Source organism: Staurois parvus, unplaced genomic scaffold, assembly GCF_062004578.1.
Source record: "Staurois parvus isolate SC_StPar_1 unplaced genomic scaffold, SC_StPar_1.0 ptg000118l, whole genome shotgun sequence".
NCBI classification, from domain to species: domain Eukaryota; kingdom Metazoa; phylum Chordata; class Amphibia; order Anura; family Ranidae; genus Staurois; species Staurois parvus.
Genome location: NW_028317914.1, coordinates 3,607,910 through 3,627,905, shown reverse-complemented (window position 1 = coordinate 3,627,905; position 19,996 = coordinate 3,607,910). Strand labels below are relative to the sequence as shown.

At 41.6% G+C, this 19,996-nt stretch overlaps 1 protein-coding gene across 2 annotated transcripts in view; it reads left to right on the top strand.

Moving 5' to 3' along the window:
* MBOAT2 (membrane bound glycerophospholipid O-acyltransferase 2) overlaps positions 1-19,996 on the top strand; it is a 358,785-nt gene that overhangs the window by 202,446 nt on the left and 136,343 nt on the right. For both annotated transcript variants that reach the window (XM_089672019.1, XM_089672020.1), the window contains exon 4: positions 4,657-4,752. In XM_089672019.1, the coding sequence (XP_089528145.1) occupies positions 4,657-4,752 (96 nt within the window). The remainder of the gene's footprint in view (positions 1-4,656; positions 4,753-19,996) is intronic.

Genomic DNA, 19,996 nt, shown 5'->3' with positions numbered 1-19,996 from the left:
GGATCCATGCTTTCATGTTGTTTACTCCATATCCTGACCCTACCATCTGAATGTAGCAGCTAAACTCGAGACTCATCAGACCAGGCAACATTTTTCCAATCTTTTATTGTCCAATTTTGATGAGCCTGTGTGAATTTCAGCCTCCGTTTCCTGTTCTTAGCTGACAGGAGTGGCACCCGTTGTGGTCTTCTGCTACTGTAGCCCATCTGCTTCAAGGTTTGATGTGTTGTGCGTTCAGAGATAGTATTCTGCATACCTTGGTTGTAACGAGTGGTTATATGAGTTACTGTTGCCTTAATATCATCTCAAACCAGTCTGCCCATTCTCCTCTGACATCAGCAAGGCATGTTCATCCACACAACTGCCGTTTACTGGATATTTTCTCTTTTTGGACCATTCTCTGTAAAGTGGCCGGTGAGTGTATGTGAAAGCATAACCTATTTGATTAAGCTGTTTCTGTAAAACAAACTATTTTATATCAGTTTTGCCAGTATACAGTAGCAAAGGTTTTCTAAGATCTTTACAGTTTATATTGAAATTTAAAGCTTCATTAAAAAAAACAAAAAACGAAAAGATGTACACAGTTCTGCCACGCAACACATACCTGTTTGGTGGTAGAGAAGGACCTGATCTTTCTCAGCTGCAGTTTCACTTTTACTTACAGGTCTCCTCCTCACCCTCGCCCTGTGACTGGATAGTGTAAGAAAGAGCAGCAGACTGAAGAGCTCATCTCTCTGTCACTCTGCTTTCTTCTCCTATCAACATGTTCTTTGCACATTTTTTGGTTAATAAGAAATGGAAAACAATGTAAATTTCAGTGTTATGCAAAAGGTCTTTTTCAGGGAACATGTAATGTATTAACCATTTACAGTTTTTCTGCAGCAAGGGAAATAAATTCAAGTAGAATTAAACCCGCACTGATTTAACTGTTTCCCCCCCAAAGAAATCTACATTCAAAGCATGCTGTAAATGACAATTCTCACAGTTGCTTGTGATCTCAATCAAACTGTCAAGCCAAAAAATGGCTGGTGTCCTAACTGATAACATGTGCAGCACCATGGCAACTGCAGATCAAACAGAGGCTAGTATTGGTAGCTTCCTTGGCTGTAACAGAGAAGAGGGTTTCATTCCACTTTAAAGTGGAACTCCACCCGAAAGGAGAAGTCCTGCTTTAAGGCCTCCTCCCCCCTCCTCTTTCACATTTGACAATCTTTTTGGGAGGGGGGAGGAGAAGGTACCTGATTTTGATAGATACTGGCTCCTACTTCTGAAATGGGAGTGCTCCTTTCCCCCTGCCTCCCTGCAATCTTCTGAGACACAGCACAGGTCCCAGAAGACTGCGGGGCCAACCACAGTGTGCAACGCAGCTCGCACATGTGCAGTGGGCACCCAACTGTGGAAGCCAAAAGCACATCTAAGATGCCCCTCGGGTGAGCTGGATCCAGGGACAGGTGAGTGTCTGTTTATTACAAGAGTGCAGCTAATGTTTTTGTAGCTGCTGACTTTAAATTTGTACCATTTTTTTGCCTTCCTCTGGATCAACTGTAGGTATACGATTCTATCTTTTTTTTTAATGGTTGAACTGGATGGACGTTTATCTTTTTTCAGCCAGACTAACTATGTAACCATATTGACTGGAGTTCCGCTTTAAGCCTTGAAAGTTTGGCAGCCATAGCAGAGTTATATTGATTTAGCTTCTGATTATTCAATTAATTATCTGTATTATTGGAAAACCTATCATAATACAGAACAATTATTTAACCAGTTTTAATCAATCATTTCCACCTGTGACTAATCAGTCATATTTTCATTCGATTGCAAAAGGTGAAACAATACCATCTATGTTGTCTCATTTAGTATTTTATTTGATGAGTTGCTTGTTTGTGATCGCTTATAACTAGATTGATCACAAAATGCTACATGTATTGCCACCTTTGAAGGTGTGTTGGAACAAACTGTTACTACACTCCTTGAAGCATTATTTGGACATCTTGCACTGAAGAAAGTAGTATATTGTTCTATGGTGGTGAGAAGAAGATAATTCACAAAGTAAGATAGACTATTATAAGGGCCTGTCCACACCACTGCATTGTAACAGCATGACATCAAAGGGGGGATTTACTAAAACTGGCGCACAGAGAATCTGGTACATCTCTGCATAGTAACCAGTCAGCTTCTAGATTTTATTCTCAAAGCTTAATTGATCAATTGATCAAGCTGAGGTTAGCAGCTGATTGGCTACTATGCACAGCTGCACCAGATTCTGTGTGTACCAGTTTAACCACTTGACCTCCATTTACCCCCCTTAATGACCAGGCCTCTTTTTGCTACTCGGCGCTGCACTAATTCAACTGATAATTGCGCGGTCATGCAATGCTGCACCCAAACGAAATTTACGTCCTTTTTTTTCACACAAATAGAGCTTTCTTTTGGTGTAATTTGATCACCTGTGAGCTTTTTATTTTTCACGCTATAAACAAAAAAAGGCCAAAAACTTTGAAGAAAAACAATATTTTTTATTTTCAGCTATAAAAAATATATAGTAAACTCAAAGTTGGTTATAAATTTAGGCCAAAATGTATTCTGCTACATGTTTTTGGTAAAAAAAAATCCCAATAAGTGTATATTGATTGCTTTGTGTGGAAGTTATAGCGTCTACAAACTATGGTATAAATACTGCAATTTACGCCATTTTTCTGCTATACAGCGCTGCGCTAGTTTAACAGACAATTGTACAGTCATGCAATACGGTACATAAATGAAATTTACATCCTTTTTTCCCCCACAAATTGAGCTTTCTTTCGGTGGTATTTGATCGCCTGTGCGGTTTTTATTTTTTGCGCTATAAAAAAAAAAGGCTGACAATTTTGAGGAAAAAAAAACAATATTTTGGACTTTTTGCTATAAAACATGTCCAGTAAAAAAAATGCAAAAATCAAATTTAGTCATAAATTTCTGCCAAAATGTATTCTGCGACATGTCTTTGCTAAAAAAAATCCCAATACGTGTAAATTAATTGGTTTACGTGAAAGTTATAGCATTTACAAATGGTGGGAAAGATACTGGGATTTTTTGTTTTTTTTTTATACTAATAATGGCGGCGATCAGCAAATTATGGCAGCGATCAGGGACTTATGGCAGCGACCAGCGACTTATGGCGGGACTGTGGGACTGCGGCGGACATTCTGACATTGGGGGGTACTGACTTGGGGTCACTGACATCCCCAAAAACACTAATACAGTGATCAGTGCAAAAAAAAAAAACTGACACTGTACTAATGGCAATGGGGAGGAAGGGGTTAACTTTATTTTGCAGGGAAGGGTTATAGGAGTCAGGGGAGTGTTTTACTAGGGGGCGGGGGTGTGTACTGGGTGGGACAAGGCTGATTGAGAAAGAGAAACTGTTCTGTTCTTTCTCGATCAGCTCATCCTCGAGCTGACAGGGAAGTGACAGACAGCACAGCTACTGCAGCTGTGCTGTCTGTCACTGTTTGCCGCTGATCGCCGGGACATAGCCGCTAAGGAGCGGCTGTGACCCGGCGACTAACATCTGCGGCGGTGATCCGCGGGACAAATAGGGCGACGGCGCGCCTCACGCGCTCCCCCTATTTGTTTACAAAACACACGTTTTAAAACGTGGTTTTGCCTGCGAGTGCCGCCCTGCCGCCGTATATGTACAGTGGCTGGGCGGCATGTAGTTAAAACCAGCCATAGACAGTTTGAATCTCGGCCAGTTCTATGTATGAGCAGGCTGATCGATCAATCAACTTGGGTACAACCAGCCTGATGGATTTTACATACGATTATTGCTAGTGGCTTCTATAGCTGCTAGCAGTAATCACTGTGTTCTCCTGGCAGGGACAGCTTCACCATTGCTGGGAGGGATTCCCCTGTCAAAATTGTCTGTTATTCGGGGAGGGATGGATTTCCTTGTCAACACTGTTTGTGTTCATGGGGGAAATGGAGCAAATTTCTAACCTGCAACTGTGGTTGCATGAAAGAAATTTGCACCGTCTATGGCTTGCCTTAGTAAATCTTCCCCCATGTCTTCCCATAAAACCACAATAAAAAAATGGTACCATAATAATCTATAAAAATAATTATATTAGCGCATTGTATTATGGTACATCACAGTGCAGTTTTGAAATATCCTGCTTTCTGTATCTTTTTATTTTATTTTTATTTCAGGTACTTATATAGCATCATCAATTTACGCAGCGCTTTTACAAATATATTGTACATTCACATCAGTCCCTAGCCCTCAAGGGGCATGTAATCTAAGGCCCCTAACCTACATTCATACATACACATACTAGGACCAATTTAGACAGGATCCAATTAACCTACCAGCATGTCTTTGGAGGGTGGGAGGAAACCCACGCAGGCACAGGGAGAACATGCAAACTCCAGGCAGGTGGTGCCATGGCTGAGATTGCGAACCAATGACCCTAGTACTGCCAGGCGGAAGTGCTAACCATTTAGCCACTGTGCTTATGGTTTTTATGGTTCTCCAACACTTGCAGTGGTCTATTGGTGCACATGTAAAGGTTTGAATGTAGTTTTTATGTAATGGCTTTTGCAGTTTTTATGATTTTATTATTGCATTTTTATGTTCCTAGCAATTGGACTTTAATTAAATGTTTTCTTTGTTTTCAGATACTGCTTTGTGTTTGCTTTGGGATACCTCACCTTGTGCCAAATAGCAAGAGTTTATATTTTTGATTATGGGCAGTATTCTACAGATTTTTCTGGGTAAGTACAGCACAGACTCACTGATCAGATTTCATCATTCTTGGCTTTAATGTAGCAGTAGATATTTTGTTCTTGAAATTTTCAGAAAGATTTTATTACATGTACAGAATTTTTACGCAAAGGAAATGTATGAAGCAAGATCACAGTGCTGGACATGAGACTAAAATAATACAGAAATTGTTTTTACTTTTTAAAGCTCGACTGATGTTTCATACCCTTTTATCTCTTTAAAGTTCAGTTCCCCAGCATGTTTTGGTTTGTGACTGATGCTTGCTTGGAAATACTTTAATATATCTTGTTATCCTAGTGAAAATACTGCTTCCCAATCTCACACTGCAGTGTCCCATGCTGGCAGAGCTGAGTGACAGCCACACCTCTCATCTCATGTCCTTGCACAGTATTGCAGAGAATGGTGGGGACTGTGTCTGATCAGGCTTTTGTGAATTACAAAGATCAGTGGGCTAACTGTGGTGCCTATTAAGCTTCATGGCCATTTTAATGCACTCTACGTCTATGTCTATAGCTGTCCATACACTTACAGATTTTTTTTGTTCAGCCTGTGAACTAAGAAATCTAGTGAATCTCCCGATGCTGGTATAGTACGCTGACAATTGGCGCCACTGGTAACTGGCAAGCGTCTTGCATTGGGAGACCGGTAGTTTTAATACATTGTATTTAAAAGGATACTGTCTTGCAGATACTATTGTGTACAGCTCCACAACCAGCCTGCAGATATAATTGTATTGATCAGAAAATTAGTTACTGTATTTTTCACAGTGATGACCTTGTGGGACTACCACATAGTCCCACAACGAAATGTGGCTGCTGCTATGTGTGGCCAGCCACAGATTCATCAGGGATAGTCATGGCACACCGTTGTCACTCTAATTAAAGCAGTAGAGGGGGAACTGTTTGCCTGATAGAATGAATGGGTAAATTTGCACATTCATCAGGGAAAGTAGATGTTATTTTATAGATCTATATTAAAGTGGAAATTTACTCTCTCAATCAACATTGACTATTTTAATCTTTATGCTGCTAGTACTAGTAGATAGATTGGAAAGTAGATAATATTTACTAGTTTTAAACTATTTTTTGCATTTCTTCAGTTAACTCCTGATTTTCAGGCCTAGACACATGAGGGGTTATTTACTAAAACTGGAGAGTGCAAGATCTGGCACATCTCTGCATAGAAACCAATCAACTTCCAGGTTTTATTGCCAAAGCTTAATTGAACAAGCTAAGGTTAGAAGCTGATTGTCTACCATGCACAGCTGCACCAGATTTTGAGTGCTCCAGTTTTAGTAAATTCCATCCATGCTGCCATACATCCTAGGAGTCTTCAAGAGAGCAATACACCATTCTTCCTGCATACCTAAGCTAAGGGCAGATGGATTCAAGGAAGTAAATGCTACCTGAATCATCTGCCCTTACTCAGTCTGGGCCACGACTATAAATGCAAGGGTGTTTTTTTCAAAGTGATTTCTCAACCAAATAAACTATAGAGACATGGATGGATGGGTGAGTTTGTGTTCAATATTAAAAATAAATGAATTACATAAATTTTGGTTTGAGGTACTCAGGTGCATTGTAGTTTGGATTTTTTGAGATGTGTATGCAATTCCACTCTAATATGGACATAAAATATTACTTCAGCCATTGAGTAAATTGATGTATGTCTGAGTGCCAGCTTGATGATGACAAATACTCATCGTAAAGTTATAACATGACTGAACTTTGACAGAATGAAGATGGATTAGAACACATATTAGGTTTTTGCTGTCTGCACAGCATTAGGGAGATTTACCTTCTCTGTCCTTTGTACCATTATCATCAAAAGTGAAACTAAAGAAAACCCCAAATTTTGAGTTGTCCCCAGAAATGTAATAGAGGTGAAATCTACCAATGGGGATACTTAAAGTGTTACTAAACCCACAACAGTAAAATCAGTCTGTATATGCAGTAAAGCATGCTTGTTATACTCACTATGGAACCTAAGGGGTTAATCCTCTGTGTTGTGTAAAAAGGCTGTTTGATCCTTTCTTCTCTGCCCCTGCTCTTGTTGAAATGACCACCCGATACAAACTGAATATGTACTCACATGCACATGCTCAGTTTGGTGTATTGCTAGAGAGGTTTTTTTTTTTTTTTTTTCTTGGGAGAGTGCAGGTTTTTGTTTACTTGGGAGAGTGCAAGTGATCAGAACCCCTCCGTGTTTATACAAGAACAATGAGGCTCCATTCACATCCACACACAACTCATGGCAAACTGCACAGAAAATGCACACTGCCATGCGTTTCAGAAACAAGCTGCAAATGTGTATCGTGTTTGTGTTGTCATTACATGTTAAAGGGACCCCAAGTGCAGTAAACGCACCAAAAACTGCGGTAATGCACCGTGCTCTTCTCAAAAAAAATTTTCTGGAGCTTCTTTGGGGCCATTGTTGTCAAGTGAATGAGCTGCCCTATGCGTGACGGGTGAAAATGCTCCAAAACACCCAAAACAAATGTGTGCGGGAATGTGAGGTTTTTGCTATGTGGACATGTGAACAGGGCCTGACAATTGAGTGTCTCCATCCACTTCCTCCTATGTACTTTTATAAAGATGGCCATACACTATGCAGTCTGATTGTACAATCTCTGTACAATTTCCTTTAGATTTACCAGAACTATGGAATAGGATGACACACCTGAACAATCTGTTCAATCTGTATCAAATCAGGTAGGCCCATGTACTGCATAGATGATGGGAGATCTAAAGGAGATTGTATGGGGGGGCATGTGAGCGGACCTGCTTCACAAGGCTCCCGGCTCTGATCCTTTAACGATCCTTCCCCTGGCATTGTACCATGCTCCTACCGCCACTACTGCCTTCCTTTCGGCTTCAGCTCTCTGCGGATACCTGACACGGGTGACCTGCTCACATGATGACTCGCAAATTGAATGGAAGAAGCTGCGGCCCTGGAGGCTCAACATGGCAGTGGAGCGCTCTCGCAGAGGACTCCTCATGGCCCTGAGAGATCCTAGGAGCCTGGCAGCGAACCTGGAAAGTGTGGCCGCTCCACCTGTAAAGATGGTAATATTTTCAGTTTTACACATAAACTCTCCGATCTGCAGATGGACACTGATTTTGGAACTGGGGAGGGCTGCTCAGATCTGCCGGGAGAAGTGGTCTTTACTGTCCCCAGCTCTGACCTGGCTGCTATGCAGGAGGTGGCCACCGACACGTCCAGGGAGGATGCTGAGATCTTGGATGGGGGAGAACAACCCACTACGAGTGATATTCTGAGGGATGTGAATAAATGCACAGCCTCGGTGCAATCGGTGAAGGAGCACTTAGGGGGGCTGACAGAGAAGGTATCCTTTTTGCGCCAGGACCTCCAAAAGATTAGAGAATGAACAACTGTGGCTGAAAGCTGCATTAGTGATTTGGAAAATCAAGTGCCCCCGCTGGTGGCTGAAACCCGCGCTACGACTCGCCAATTACATGTGGTCACGGATAAAACAGATGACATTGAAAATAGATTGCAGCGTAACAATGTCCGCATAGTTGGTCTGCCAGAACTAGTAGAGCTCAGAGACCCAACTACCTTCATTGAAACATGGCTTCAGGACATTTTCGGTAAAGATTCCTTTTCTCCCCTCTACGCTGTGGAAAGAGCATATTGTGTCCCTGCTAGAGTTATTCCGGGAGACACCCCCAGACCTGTCCTGGCGAGCTTGCTACAATATAAGGACAGAGAAATCATTCTACGATTAGCCAGGGAGAGGGCACCCTTGCAGTTTAATGGAGCCAGAGTATCCTTCTTTCCAGATTTTTCTGCAGAAGTCCAGTGCCGGAGGGCTACATTTTTGGATATCAAGAAGCGACTCCAAAGGCTTCAAGTTAAATAAGCTATGCTATACCCTATTCGCCTGCGGATCACAGCGAGAGGCCGAGCTCACTTCTTTGACACATGTCAGGAATGGACTCGCCAATGGTGGTGGGACTCACCTGCCTTGTGGGCTGCAGTACCAAGGCTGGCCAGCGGGTGCTCTCAGCAGCCAGAATCTTACTCCTGCAATCATGCCATCACCTAAGGCTGATTGAAGGAGGTGTATTTAAGCAGGACCAGGCCTGTGATCAGTGCCTTGGTGTGTGTTTCCCATGAGCCCCTGTACCTGAATCCTGTCTGCTTCCTGCCTGATCCTGCTTTGATCCTCACTGAACGAACTCCGCCTGTCCTGACCGCGGCTATTCCTGACCACTCTTCCGCTCGCTCCTGGTACCCTGTTTGCCCGTTAGCTACCGACCCGGCCCGCCTGACTACGTTGTGCTCCATATATATATATACATATATATATATATATATATATATATATCAGTTTAGGTTTGGGTTTGTTTCACCTTGTTGTATGTATTTGTGTTAGTTTTGGGTTTGGTTTGTTGCACTGCGTTTATGTTTGTGTTGTCCTTAAAAATTATCTTGTTTACACGCTATACCTGAAGTCTGTGTTTCCCTGTGTCGGTCCACACACCTCTGGTCATTCCCGGAGCCCTGACATTCATCTGGTGATGCAGCACAATGGTTCGATGTCAATGAAGCCTCCCTTAAGATGCCTCATCAAGATGGTCGGTCTGACCGTATACTCCTGTTGATGTCTTTTTTCCCTCCCATCCAGCACCTGCCTGGTGATGGTTGGGAGCAACATATATATGTGCTGTTTTACAATTTTTCATCTTTCTGTTCTTTCTTACAAGCCAAAGGAACTTATCCTACTGCTTCTCGCTATGGGATTTGTATACACGGATGAACACTCCCCTGTATTCCAACTGTTTGGGGATGCAGATTTCTTTGCAAATGTGCAATGTATGGTCCTCCCAACACCTGCTGTTAGGCAGGGTGGACTGTTTTTTTTTTTTAGATGGCTGACATGGGTTCAGCCCAGTCACCTCTGTTGGTTGTAAATTTTTCACAAACTTTGATCCCAGCACCTTTGTGCTGGGACCCGTTTTCCACCCTTTTTTCTTTGTTTTTTATTGATGGATTACACTGTGTCACGAGCAGACTATTGGGACAGATGGAGTATATCATACTCGACAGTATTTGTACTTTGCTTTCCCCTGTATAGGCTATTATGGGCTTCTGGAAGGAGAGGGTGGTTAAGTAATTTGCTGGGGGGGATCCCTTCCCCAAGGGTGTGGCTTGATAGTTTTTATGTTTTATGATGGCTAATGCCCCCATTGTGTCGTGGAATGTATGGGGGTTACATGATCTTTTGAAGTGCTCCATGCGTAAATACCACCCAGGTATATACGGGCTGCAGGAAACACACTTGACCAGGGACACGCTGAAATGTATTGCGTATGCCTAGGTCGGTTGTTCTTACCACTCTACTTATACTTCATACTCTCGGGGGGTAAGTTTATTGGTCCACCAATCCTTGGACTTCCAGGTGTTTTCCTCTAGTATTGATCACAAAAGGCAGATTTATATTTTTGCACTGCAGGCTATATACAGTCCACTGTGTTTTTGCATTGGTATACTGTACGTCCCACCTCCTTTCTCTACTCTGGTTTTACAATAGCTTGTAGATATTTTGTTGGAAAAGCTGGACCTTCCTCTCTTTGTTCTGGGTGACCTTAATGGCGTGGTTCACCCTTAACTGGATAGACATCTGCCTGTGGCCGTGGGGCCTGTGTGTAGGGGCTCCCTGCTGGCACGCTTCATTGCCGAGGTGGGATGGTTAGACATATGGAGGGCAAGAAACCCTCTCCGCATTGAATTCTCCTGTTTTTCTAAAACGCACATTACCCTATCCAGAATTGATCTATGTTTGGGAACGGTCCAGTCCAATATTTTGATACATGATATCAGATATGCTCCTAGGGGTATCTCACTCTGCCTTAGTGGTAGTACTAAATGTTAAACCTATCACCCTCCTTAGTAGACCCCTTGGAAAATGCCTGCACTTGATTCCTTCCCATGCTATTATCCTAACTCGCATCACCAGATGTTTTGATGATAATGCATATTACTGTGACCCCTTGCTAACTTGGGATGCTTTTAAATGTTGGCTCCGGGGTGTCTTCTTAGAGGAGATTATGAATATTAAAAACTCAAGTAAATGCCGGAAAGAACCGCTGTTGAGGCTAGTAGAGAGAAAGGAGCAGGATTATCTTTCAGACCCTCAAAGGCCTCTAGGGCAGCTTGGATCTAAGCACAGGAAGCCTCCCTGAATGTGATCCGCTCAGTAGCGGAGAAAAAACTTTTCATCAACAAACAGGCATTTTATGAGGAGGAAGAAAAGACAGGCCGTCTTTCGGCTAAACTTCTCAGGGTTCAGTCTACCATTTCTGTCATCACTGCCATTTATTCCCAATCTGGTGTTCTTCTAAATACTCCCGATGGGGTGATGGCGGAACTGGTATTGTTCTATTCCACCTTGTACCAATCTAAGGTTTCGTGTACCCCTGACGAACTGCAGAGCTATCTGAGTACAGTGCACCTGCCACAACTGTCTGATGCACAGAGAGCATTACTCGACTCACCTCTCACTGTAGAAGAGGTTCAGGAGGCAGTGGCCTCTTTCCCCACCTCAAAGGCCCCTGGGGCAGATGAGCTTCCCATGGAAGTATACTCACAATACACGGACTCTATGATACCCCACTTGATTACAACCTTCAATGACATGTTCCATCTTGGGAGATTGCCAGATTCCATGGCTGAAGCCACTACTGTTCTGTTACTAAAACTGGGAAAAAGCCCCACTGATTCCAAGTCATATAGGCCTATTTCTCTATTGCAGACAGATATAAAAATCCTAGCTAAGATATTAGCCAGAGGGCTAAATAAAGTCATTGCTAGTGTAATACATTCTGATCAAGTAAGCTTCATGCCTTACAAGTCTACCGCCATCAACCTGCTTGGACTTTTCCTGAACATGCAAACTCCCTCTGACAACATGGGATCGAGGGTCTTATTATCTTTAGATGCCAATAAGGTGTTTGACAGTGTTGAGTGGCAGTACCTTTGGGAGGCTTTGAAATGCTTTGGTTTTGGAGATACCTTTATTTCATGGGTGCAATTGCTCTATTATGCCCCTAAGGCTGTAATTCATATGGGTAATCTGGTGTCCAATTCGTTCTCCCTGGGACGGGGCACTTGTCAGGTCTACCCCCTATCACCCTTACTGTTTGCCCTGGCAATAGAGCCACTGGCTTCTCGTATTCAGGCCTCCATGTCCATTCGTGGTTTTCAATATGGAGAAATATGCTCCTATTATACGCTGACGACAAGCTGCTCATGTTAGAGGACTCTTCTTCCAGCTTGCAAACCGTGATGGATGCTATTGGTGAATTTGGCCTGTATTCGGGCCTAACCATTAACTGGTCCAAGTCGGCTTTACTGGCCCCTGATAATCAGCTCACCCCTAGTCTTCCACTTGGGTGCCTAATATCTATAGTTTTTAGTTTTAAATATTTGGGCATTGTGATCTCTAGAACAGTCACTGATTTTCTAGGGCTCAATATTAATTCCGCTGCTTAACCGCTTCCATACAGGGCACTTTTACCCCCTTCCTGCCCAGGCCATTTTTCAGGTTTCAGCGCTCTCACACTTCGAATGACAATTGCACGGTCATGCAACCCTGTACCCAAACTAAAATTTATCCTTTTCTTCACACAACTAGAGCTTTCTTTTGGTGGTATTTAATCATTAGTCTGACGTTTTTCATAAGAGGCATGGTTTTTTGAAGTTGTAATTTTTTGTCATAATTTTTCAGAAACTGAAAAAATTAAAAAAAATTATTTTCACTATTTTTTTTTTTACATACTGTCACCAGTGCAGTACAGTGTCATCATATAACTGGCATGGTGGTGATCAGGGACACTGACTGGTGTTATATTTTTTTACATTTATTTTTAATTTTTTATTACTTTTTTCTCTTTTTTTAAGATTTTTTTTTTTCATATTCCACTATGACCAAAGTAGTATAATGTTACCATAGTAACATTGTGCTACTTTGGGGAAGTGATCAGTATTTATTTTTATTTTTTTTACACAATTTGCTTATAGAAAAGAATTACTTTGCTATAAGCAAGCATTTACCTGAATGACCGATTAATTCAGGGTTTTTTTTTGTGCTTAGCTGTGATTTGGCCACGGCTAATCACATGACACAGCTGGGCTGTGATTGGCCCAGCTTGTGCATGTCATCACTGTGACCATTCACAGCTAGACACACTTGTATACAATGGATGGCATGAAAGGAAGCCATCCATTGTATACAACTGTCATGTGACCTGCTACACAGTACACAGATTGTGCTGCAGAGCGGCCCTGCGGGCAGGCGCACTGCACGTCCCTGAAAGGACGCCATATGGTGTCCACCCGGAGGGACGAGGTGTTTTGACAGCTGCCTTTGTGCTATTGGCCGGGCGGGAACCGGTTAAACGTTTTCGAGATAAAATACAGATATGCTCAACTGAAAGATATGGTGAGCGGTATGAACCCCCCTGCTGGTAATGCTTAGTTCCACCACGACACTACCCTAGCTGCGGCTCTTTGTTTCATTAACCATCTTTACCCGAAGGGCTGGAATCGCAATCCTTTGCTAAACCAAATGGGAATTTCCCCACCTATAGGCTGATGCATAAGATTTGGCACAACACTTAACAACTTCAGGGGGTTACAGGATATACCTGCTTTAGTACTCTCTGGCACAATCCTACGTACATCGAGCTGGTTAAGCTCCAATATGTATCCAAGTGGCAGGCATATGGCATTACCCAAGTTTTTGAAAATGGCAATTTGCTACCCTTTGCAAACTTGCAATCTAAATTTAATCTCCCTGTGCAGATGCATTTCTATTATCTACAGTTAAGACATGTGGTAATGTCCCAGCGCTTTTCTCATGAATTCTGCCTCTCCCCTACCCCCATTTTTTGATTGATGCAACAGGTTCCCTCCACTAAGGGCTTTATCTCGAATTGCTACCAACATCTCCTGGGACCCTATTTGGATAATTACCCTTGTAGGGCTCGAGAGCATTGGGTGCCAGATGTGTGGGAGCTGACTGGAGAACAATGGGAGGAGGCTATGGAGGCGTTTTGCTGCAGTTCTTTGAATGTGTTGCAGCACTTCTCACAGTTGTCAGTACTGCTTAGAGTAAATTACACCCCCTTTAAACTGCACAGGATAGGTATACTGATTGACCCCCTTTGTCCTAGGTGTCGAAGGGACCAGGGGGACCTGATCCATATGCTGTGGCGCTGCCCCAAGCTTCACAGATACTGGCTTGGAGTGCTGTGTATTATTAACCAGGCCTATCAACTTCAGTTATCATTGGACCCTTTCTCTTGTTTTTTGGGTATTTTGAATTCATTGATCCTTGATGCATTTGTTAAGGAGGCAGTATCGAGAGCCCTGTTCCAAGCCCAAAAGGCGATTTTGTTGCACTGGAACAGCCCTTTGCCCCCATCTACGTAGGACTGGCTTAAGAACATGCATACCACCCTGCGTTATGAGAAACATACATATATATATATATATATATTTCCACGGGTTGTCTTTCTAGGACAGTTCCAATTTCATATGGAATATGAATGATCATAATACCGCTCTAGTCATGATGTTTTTATTGGTTTTGCCATGTCTACTCACTAAAGAAAGGTAGGGGTGTTGTTGTATGGTCTACTGCTTACTACTTTATTATACTATACTTTTCGGATTTTTCAGAATCTGTACCCTAATGCTGATTACCATCTTTACTGTATGCTGTTTCATGACACAGACATTTTGGAAATTCTACCTAAGTTTTGTTCAATAAACTCTTTTCTGATTAAAAAAAAAAAAAAAAAAAAAAGGAGATTGCACAATCAGATTGTATAGAAAGTGGGTGGAAGGCAGTATTGTAATGAAGGAGGTGTGGTCCAGAGTGGTGAACACGCCCTATCACACCCTCTTCTGTGATGCAACAAGGAAGTGAAGGCTTCTGGGAGATGGCCTACAGGAAGTGAATGCTGAGAGATGATCTACAGGAAGTGATGGAATCTGAAAATCAACTAAACTGACAAGATTTTAAACCTCTGATGGAGGTGGAAAGTGAGAGAAAAGCACATTGGGATGGCTGGGCCAGAAATGGCATTGGAAAAACGCTTCTATTTATTATGAAAAGCAAAATTCTGCCTGAAAAGCTGAACTTTATTATTTAACTTAAAAAGTAATGATTTGATAACCAAAAGCTTGGTTTTAGTGCTGAACATCTCCTTCCCCTGCCAGAGAAGTATTATCTTTCCCTCTATGGAAAGCTTCTGTCATGGTGTTCAGTGTCCCTGCTAGTCAACCCTGTCAATGCTGAGCAGTGCATGGGGGAAAGATAACAGAGGGAGATACTGAAGTCTTTCTCATCTAGTCCCAGAGAACAGAGGAATACAGCCAAAGTCACTGACGTCTTGCTAACCAGAATCAGATGACTCCTTAAGAAGGGGTACTTGCTAAGTGTTAACAGTTTCTTGAGCAATGAGCAATATTTGCCTCTCAGATAAGGAACCAATAACACCAGTAATCTTATAGTTATCTGGGAAAGGTGAATTCCCAACGACCACAAATGTAATGACCATTCTTTCCCCTAACCATCCAGCTAATGTATCGTGAGCTGTAGCTATAGTAATTACACTGCTCAAAAAAATTAAAGGAACACTTTGAAAACACATTAGACCTCAATGGGAAAAAATATCATGCTGGATATCTATACTGATATGGATTGGGTAATGTGTTAGGAACGTAAGGATGCCCCATCATTTGATGGAAATGAAAATGATCAACTTACAGAGGACTGAATTCAAAGACACCCCGAAAATCAAAGTGAAAAAATTTGCAGCAGGCTAGTCCATTTTGCTGAAATTTTATTGCAGCAACTCAAAATGGTACTCAGTAGTTTGTATGGCCCCCACGTGCTTGTATGCATGCCTGACAACATCGGCGCATGCTCCTAATTAGACGAAGGATGGTCTCCTGGGGTATTTCCTCCCAGATCTAGACTAAGGCATCCCTGAGCTCATGGACAGTCTGATGTACAACCTGGCGGCATCGGATATATCGAAACATGATATCCCAAAGGTGTTCTATTGGATTTAGTGAGAATGGAGGCCATTCAATTGTATAAATTCTTTCATCCTTCAGGAACTGCCTGCATACTCTCGCCACATGAGGCTGGGCATTGTTGTGCACCAGGAGGAACCCAGGACCCACTGCACCAGCGTAGGTTCTGACAATGGGTCCAAGGATTTCATCCTGATACCTAATGGCAGTCAGGATGCCCTTGTCCAGCCTGTAGAGGTCTGTGCATCCCTCCATGGATATGCCTACCCAGAGCATCACTGACCCACCACCAAAACGATCATGCTGAACAATGTTACAGGCAGCAGAATGTTCTCCACTGCTTCTCCAGTGCCTTTCACGTCTGTCATACAGTTGTGTTCAAAATAATAGCAGTCAGACATCACTAACCTGATCAATCAATGATTTTGGTAGAAATTATATTTCTACATGGCAAATAATTTACTAGCAGGTGTAGTAGAGTAATAGAAATCCAACAGACCCAACAGTCATGACATGCATGGTGCTGATTCTGTGTAATTGAATCACTAATTGAAAGGGGCATGCTCAAAACAATAGCAGTGTGGAGTTTTATTAGTGAGGTCATTCATTCTTTGAAAAACAGGTGGCAATTATTGCCCTCATTTAAGGCAGCAAATGTTGTACATGCTGGTTACAGTGCATTTCTCTCTGAAAATTCTGAGGAAAATGGGTCGTTCCAGACATTGTTCAGAAGAACAGCGTACCTTGATTAAAAAGTTGATTGGAGAGGGGAAAACATATAAAGAAGTGCAGAAAATGATAGGCTGCTCAGCTAAAATTATCGCAAATGCTTTAAAATGGCAACCAAAACCTGAAAGACGTGGAAGAAAGCGAAAAACTACCATTCAAATGGAGAGAATAGCCAAAATGACAAGGCCAACAATCAGCTCCAGGAAGATCAAAGAAGGTGTAAAGTTACCTGTGAGTACTGTTACAATTAGAAGACGCCTATGTGAAGCCAAGCTACCTGGAAGAAGCCCCCGCAAAGTCCCACTGTTGAAAAAAAGACATGTGCTGAAGAGGTTACAATTTGCCAAAGAGCACATTGACTGGCCTAAAGAGAAATGGCGTAACATTTTGTGGACTGATGAAAGTAAGATTGTTCTTTTTGGGTCTAGTGGCCGGAGACAGTTTGTCAGACGACCCCCAAACACTGAATTCAAGCCACAATACACTGTGAAGACAGTGAAGCATGGTTGCACAAGCATCATGATATGGGGATGTTTCTCATACTACGGTGTTGGGCCTATTTATTGCATACCAGGGATCATGGATCAGTTTGAATACATCAGAATACTTGAAGAGGTCATGCTGCCTTATGCTGAAGAGGAAATGCCCTTGAATGTGTGGTGTTCCCAATGCATTTGTGTGTATGGAAATAAAAGCTATTAGAAGGATTTTGAGCTTTATTCACTTTTTCAACACACTGCTATTACTTTGAACACAACTGTATGTGCTCAGGATGAACCTGCTCTCATCTGTGAAAAGCACAGGGCGCCAGTGGAAGACCTGCCAATTCTGGTGTTCAATGGCAAATGCCAGTCGAGCTGTATTATTATTATTATTATAATACAGGATTTATATAGCGTCAACAGTTTGCTTAGCGCTTTACAATATAAAGGGAGACAATACAGTTCAATACAAGAGGGTTAGGAGGGCCTTGCTACATGGAGTGCAGCTCAGACCACATTTACGGCCCACTTTGTGTGTGGCGACAATGTGACTTCCGCAAGCATGCCTTTATGACTTAAACCTGCAGTGGGACTATTTCTTTTATTTTGCTCTCAAGATTTTACCACCGCTTAAAAATAGGTAATGTTGATTGAGAGAGTAATGTTCTACTTTAAAGTATTATTATTATTCAGGGTTTATATAGTGCCAACAGTTTGCGCAGTGCTTTACAAAATGAAGGAAGACATTACAGTTACAATACAATTTGGTACAAGAGGAAACAGAGGGCCCTGCTCGTTAGAGCTTACAATCTAAGAGGGAGGGGCTGTAGGTACAAAAGGTAATAACTATGGGGGATGAACTGATATGAGGAATAGAAGATTCCGTTATTAGCTGAAGGCAGGATAGGCTTCCTTGAAAAGATAGGTTTTCAGAGATCGCCTTAAAGTGGGCAGAGTAGGCGATAGTTGGATAGATTGGTGTAGAGAGTTCCAGAGGATGGGGGAGGCTCTGGAGAAGTCCTGGAGACGAGCATGGGATATTTGTGTGATATTTGGAGACCAGATTGGTGATGTAATTTGGGGCAGAGTTACAAATGGGTTTTTATATTATTGTTAATGTTTTGAATTTTATCCGTTGGGCAATGGGAAGCCAGTGGAGGGATTGGCAGAGAGGAAAGGCAGATATGGAATGGTTAGTAAGGTGGATGAGTCTGGCAGCAGCATTCATGATAGACTGAAGAGGGGATAGTCTGCGATTAGGTAGGCCAATAAGGAGGGAGTTACAATAGTCAAAGTGGGAGATAACAAGGGAGTGAATAAGTTGCTTAGTGGTTTCAGAGGTTAAGAACGGGTGTATTTTGGAGATGTTGCGGAGGAGAAGTCTACAAGATTTGGACAGTGATTGGATTTGTGGCTGAAAGGACAGATCGTTGTCCAGGATTACACCTAGTACCCTGGTATGAGGGGAGGGATTGATGATTGTATTATTGATCTTGATGGAGAAGTCAGGGGAGAGGGCACGAGCTGGAAGGAATAGTATGAGCTCTGTTTTGGAAAGATTTAGTTTGAGGAGATTGTAGAGATGGAAACCCTTAATACCCCTGAAGAAAGAGTTACAAGTCTCTGAAATGCGTCGGGTGAAGGGTATATGACATGAACTATACATATGTTGACAGCTATGCTATTATAGATGTTGCGATACATTCATTTGCAAGCCGTATATGTGTTTTCTTTTTTAATTTTTGTATGTTAACAAAAATATGAGGATCTTTTAGCAAAACATATATATTTTTTTGACTTGTTGTGATATACACTATATCGCTAAAAGTAATGGGACGCCTGTCTTTCCACGGACATGACCTTTTAACCAGTTCAATACCGGGCAATTTTACACCTTTTTGAATGACATTTTGAATGACAATTGCACGGTCATACAACACTGTACCCAAACTAAAATTTTATCATTTTCTTCACACAACTAGAGCTTTCTTTTGGTGGTATTTAATCACCGCCGGGGTTTTTATTTTTTGCTAAATTAACAAAAAAAGACCAAAAATTTTGAAAAAAAAACCCAAGTTTTTCTTTGTTTCTGTTATAAAAGTTTACAAATAAATAATTGTTCTTCATAAATTTAGGCCAAGATGTATTCTGCTACATGTCTTTGGTGAAAATAACCCAAATTAGGATGTATTATTTAGTTTGTAGGAAAGTTATAGAGTTCACAAACTATGGTATAGATCTGAAAATTGATCAATCCTGAAGTACTGACAGCCAATCTAATTTCTTGAGGTCCAAGAATGTCAGAATAGTACAGATATCCCCCAAATGACCCCTTTTTGTAAAGTAGACAGTCAGACGTACTTCATAAGAGGAATGGCGAGTTTTTTGAAGTTGTATTTTTTGTCATAATTTTTTGAAAAATGAAAAAATTATTTTCACAATTTTTTTTTTTTACATACTGTCACCAGTGCAGTACAGCATCATCATATCACTGGCATGGCGGTGAACAGGAACACTGACTGGTGACAGTATGAAAAAAAAAATACATATATATATATATATATTTTATTATTTTTAATTTTTTATTAAATTTTTTTTATTTATTTTAAGATTTTCTTTTTCATATTTTACTATGACCAAAGTAGTACAATGTTACCATAGTAACATTGTACTACTTTGGGGAAGTGATCAGTATTTTTTTTTTTTGTACACAATTTGCTTATAGCAAAGAATTACTTTGCTATAAACAAGCATTTACCTGAATGACATCGATTCATTCAGGTTTTTTTTTTTTTTTGTGCTTAGCTGTGATTTGGCTACAACTAAGCACATGACATGTGCATGTGATCTGCTGTGACCATTCACAGCTAGACACTAGTATACAATGGATGGCATGAATGAAGCCATCCATTGTATACAACTGTCATGTGACCTGCTGTGATTGGTCACA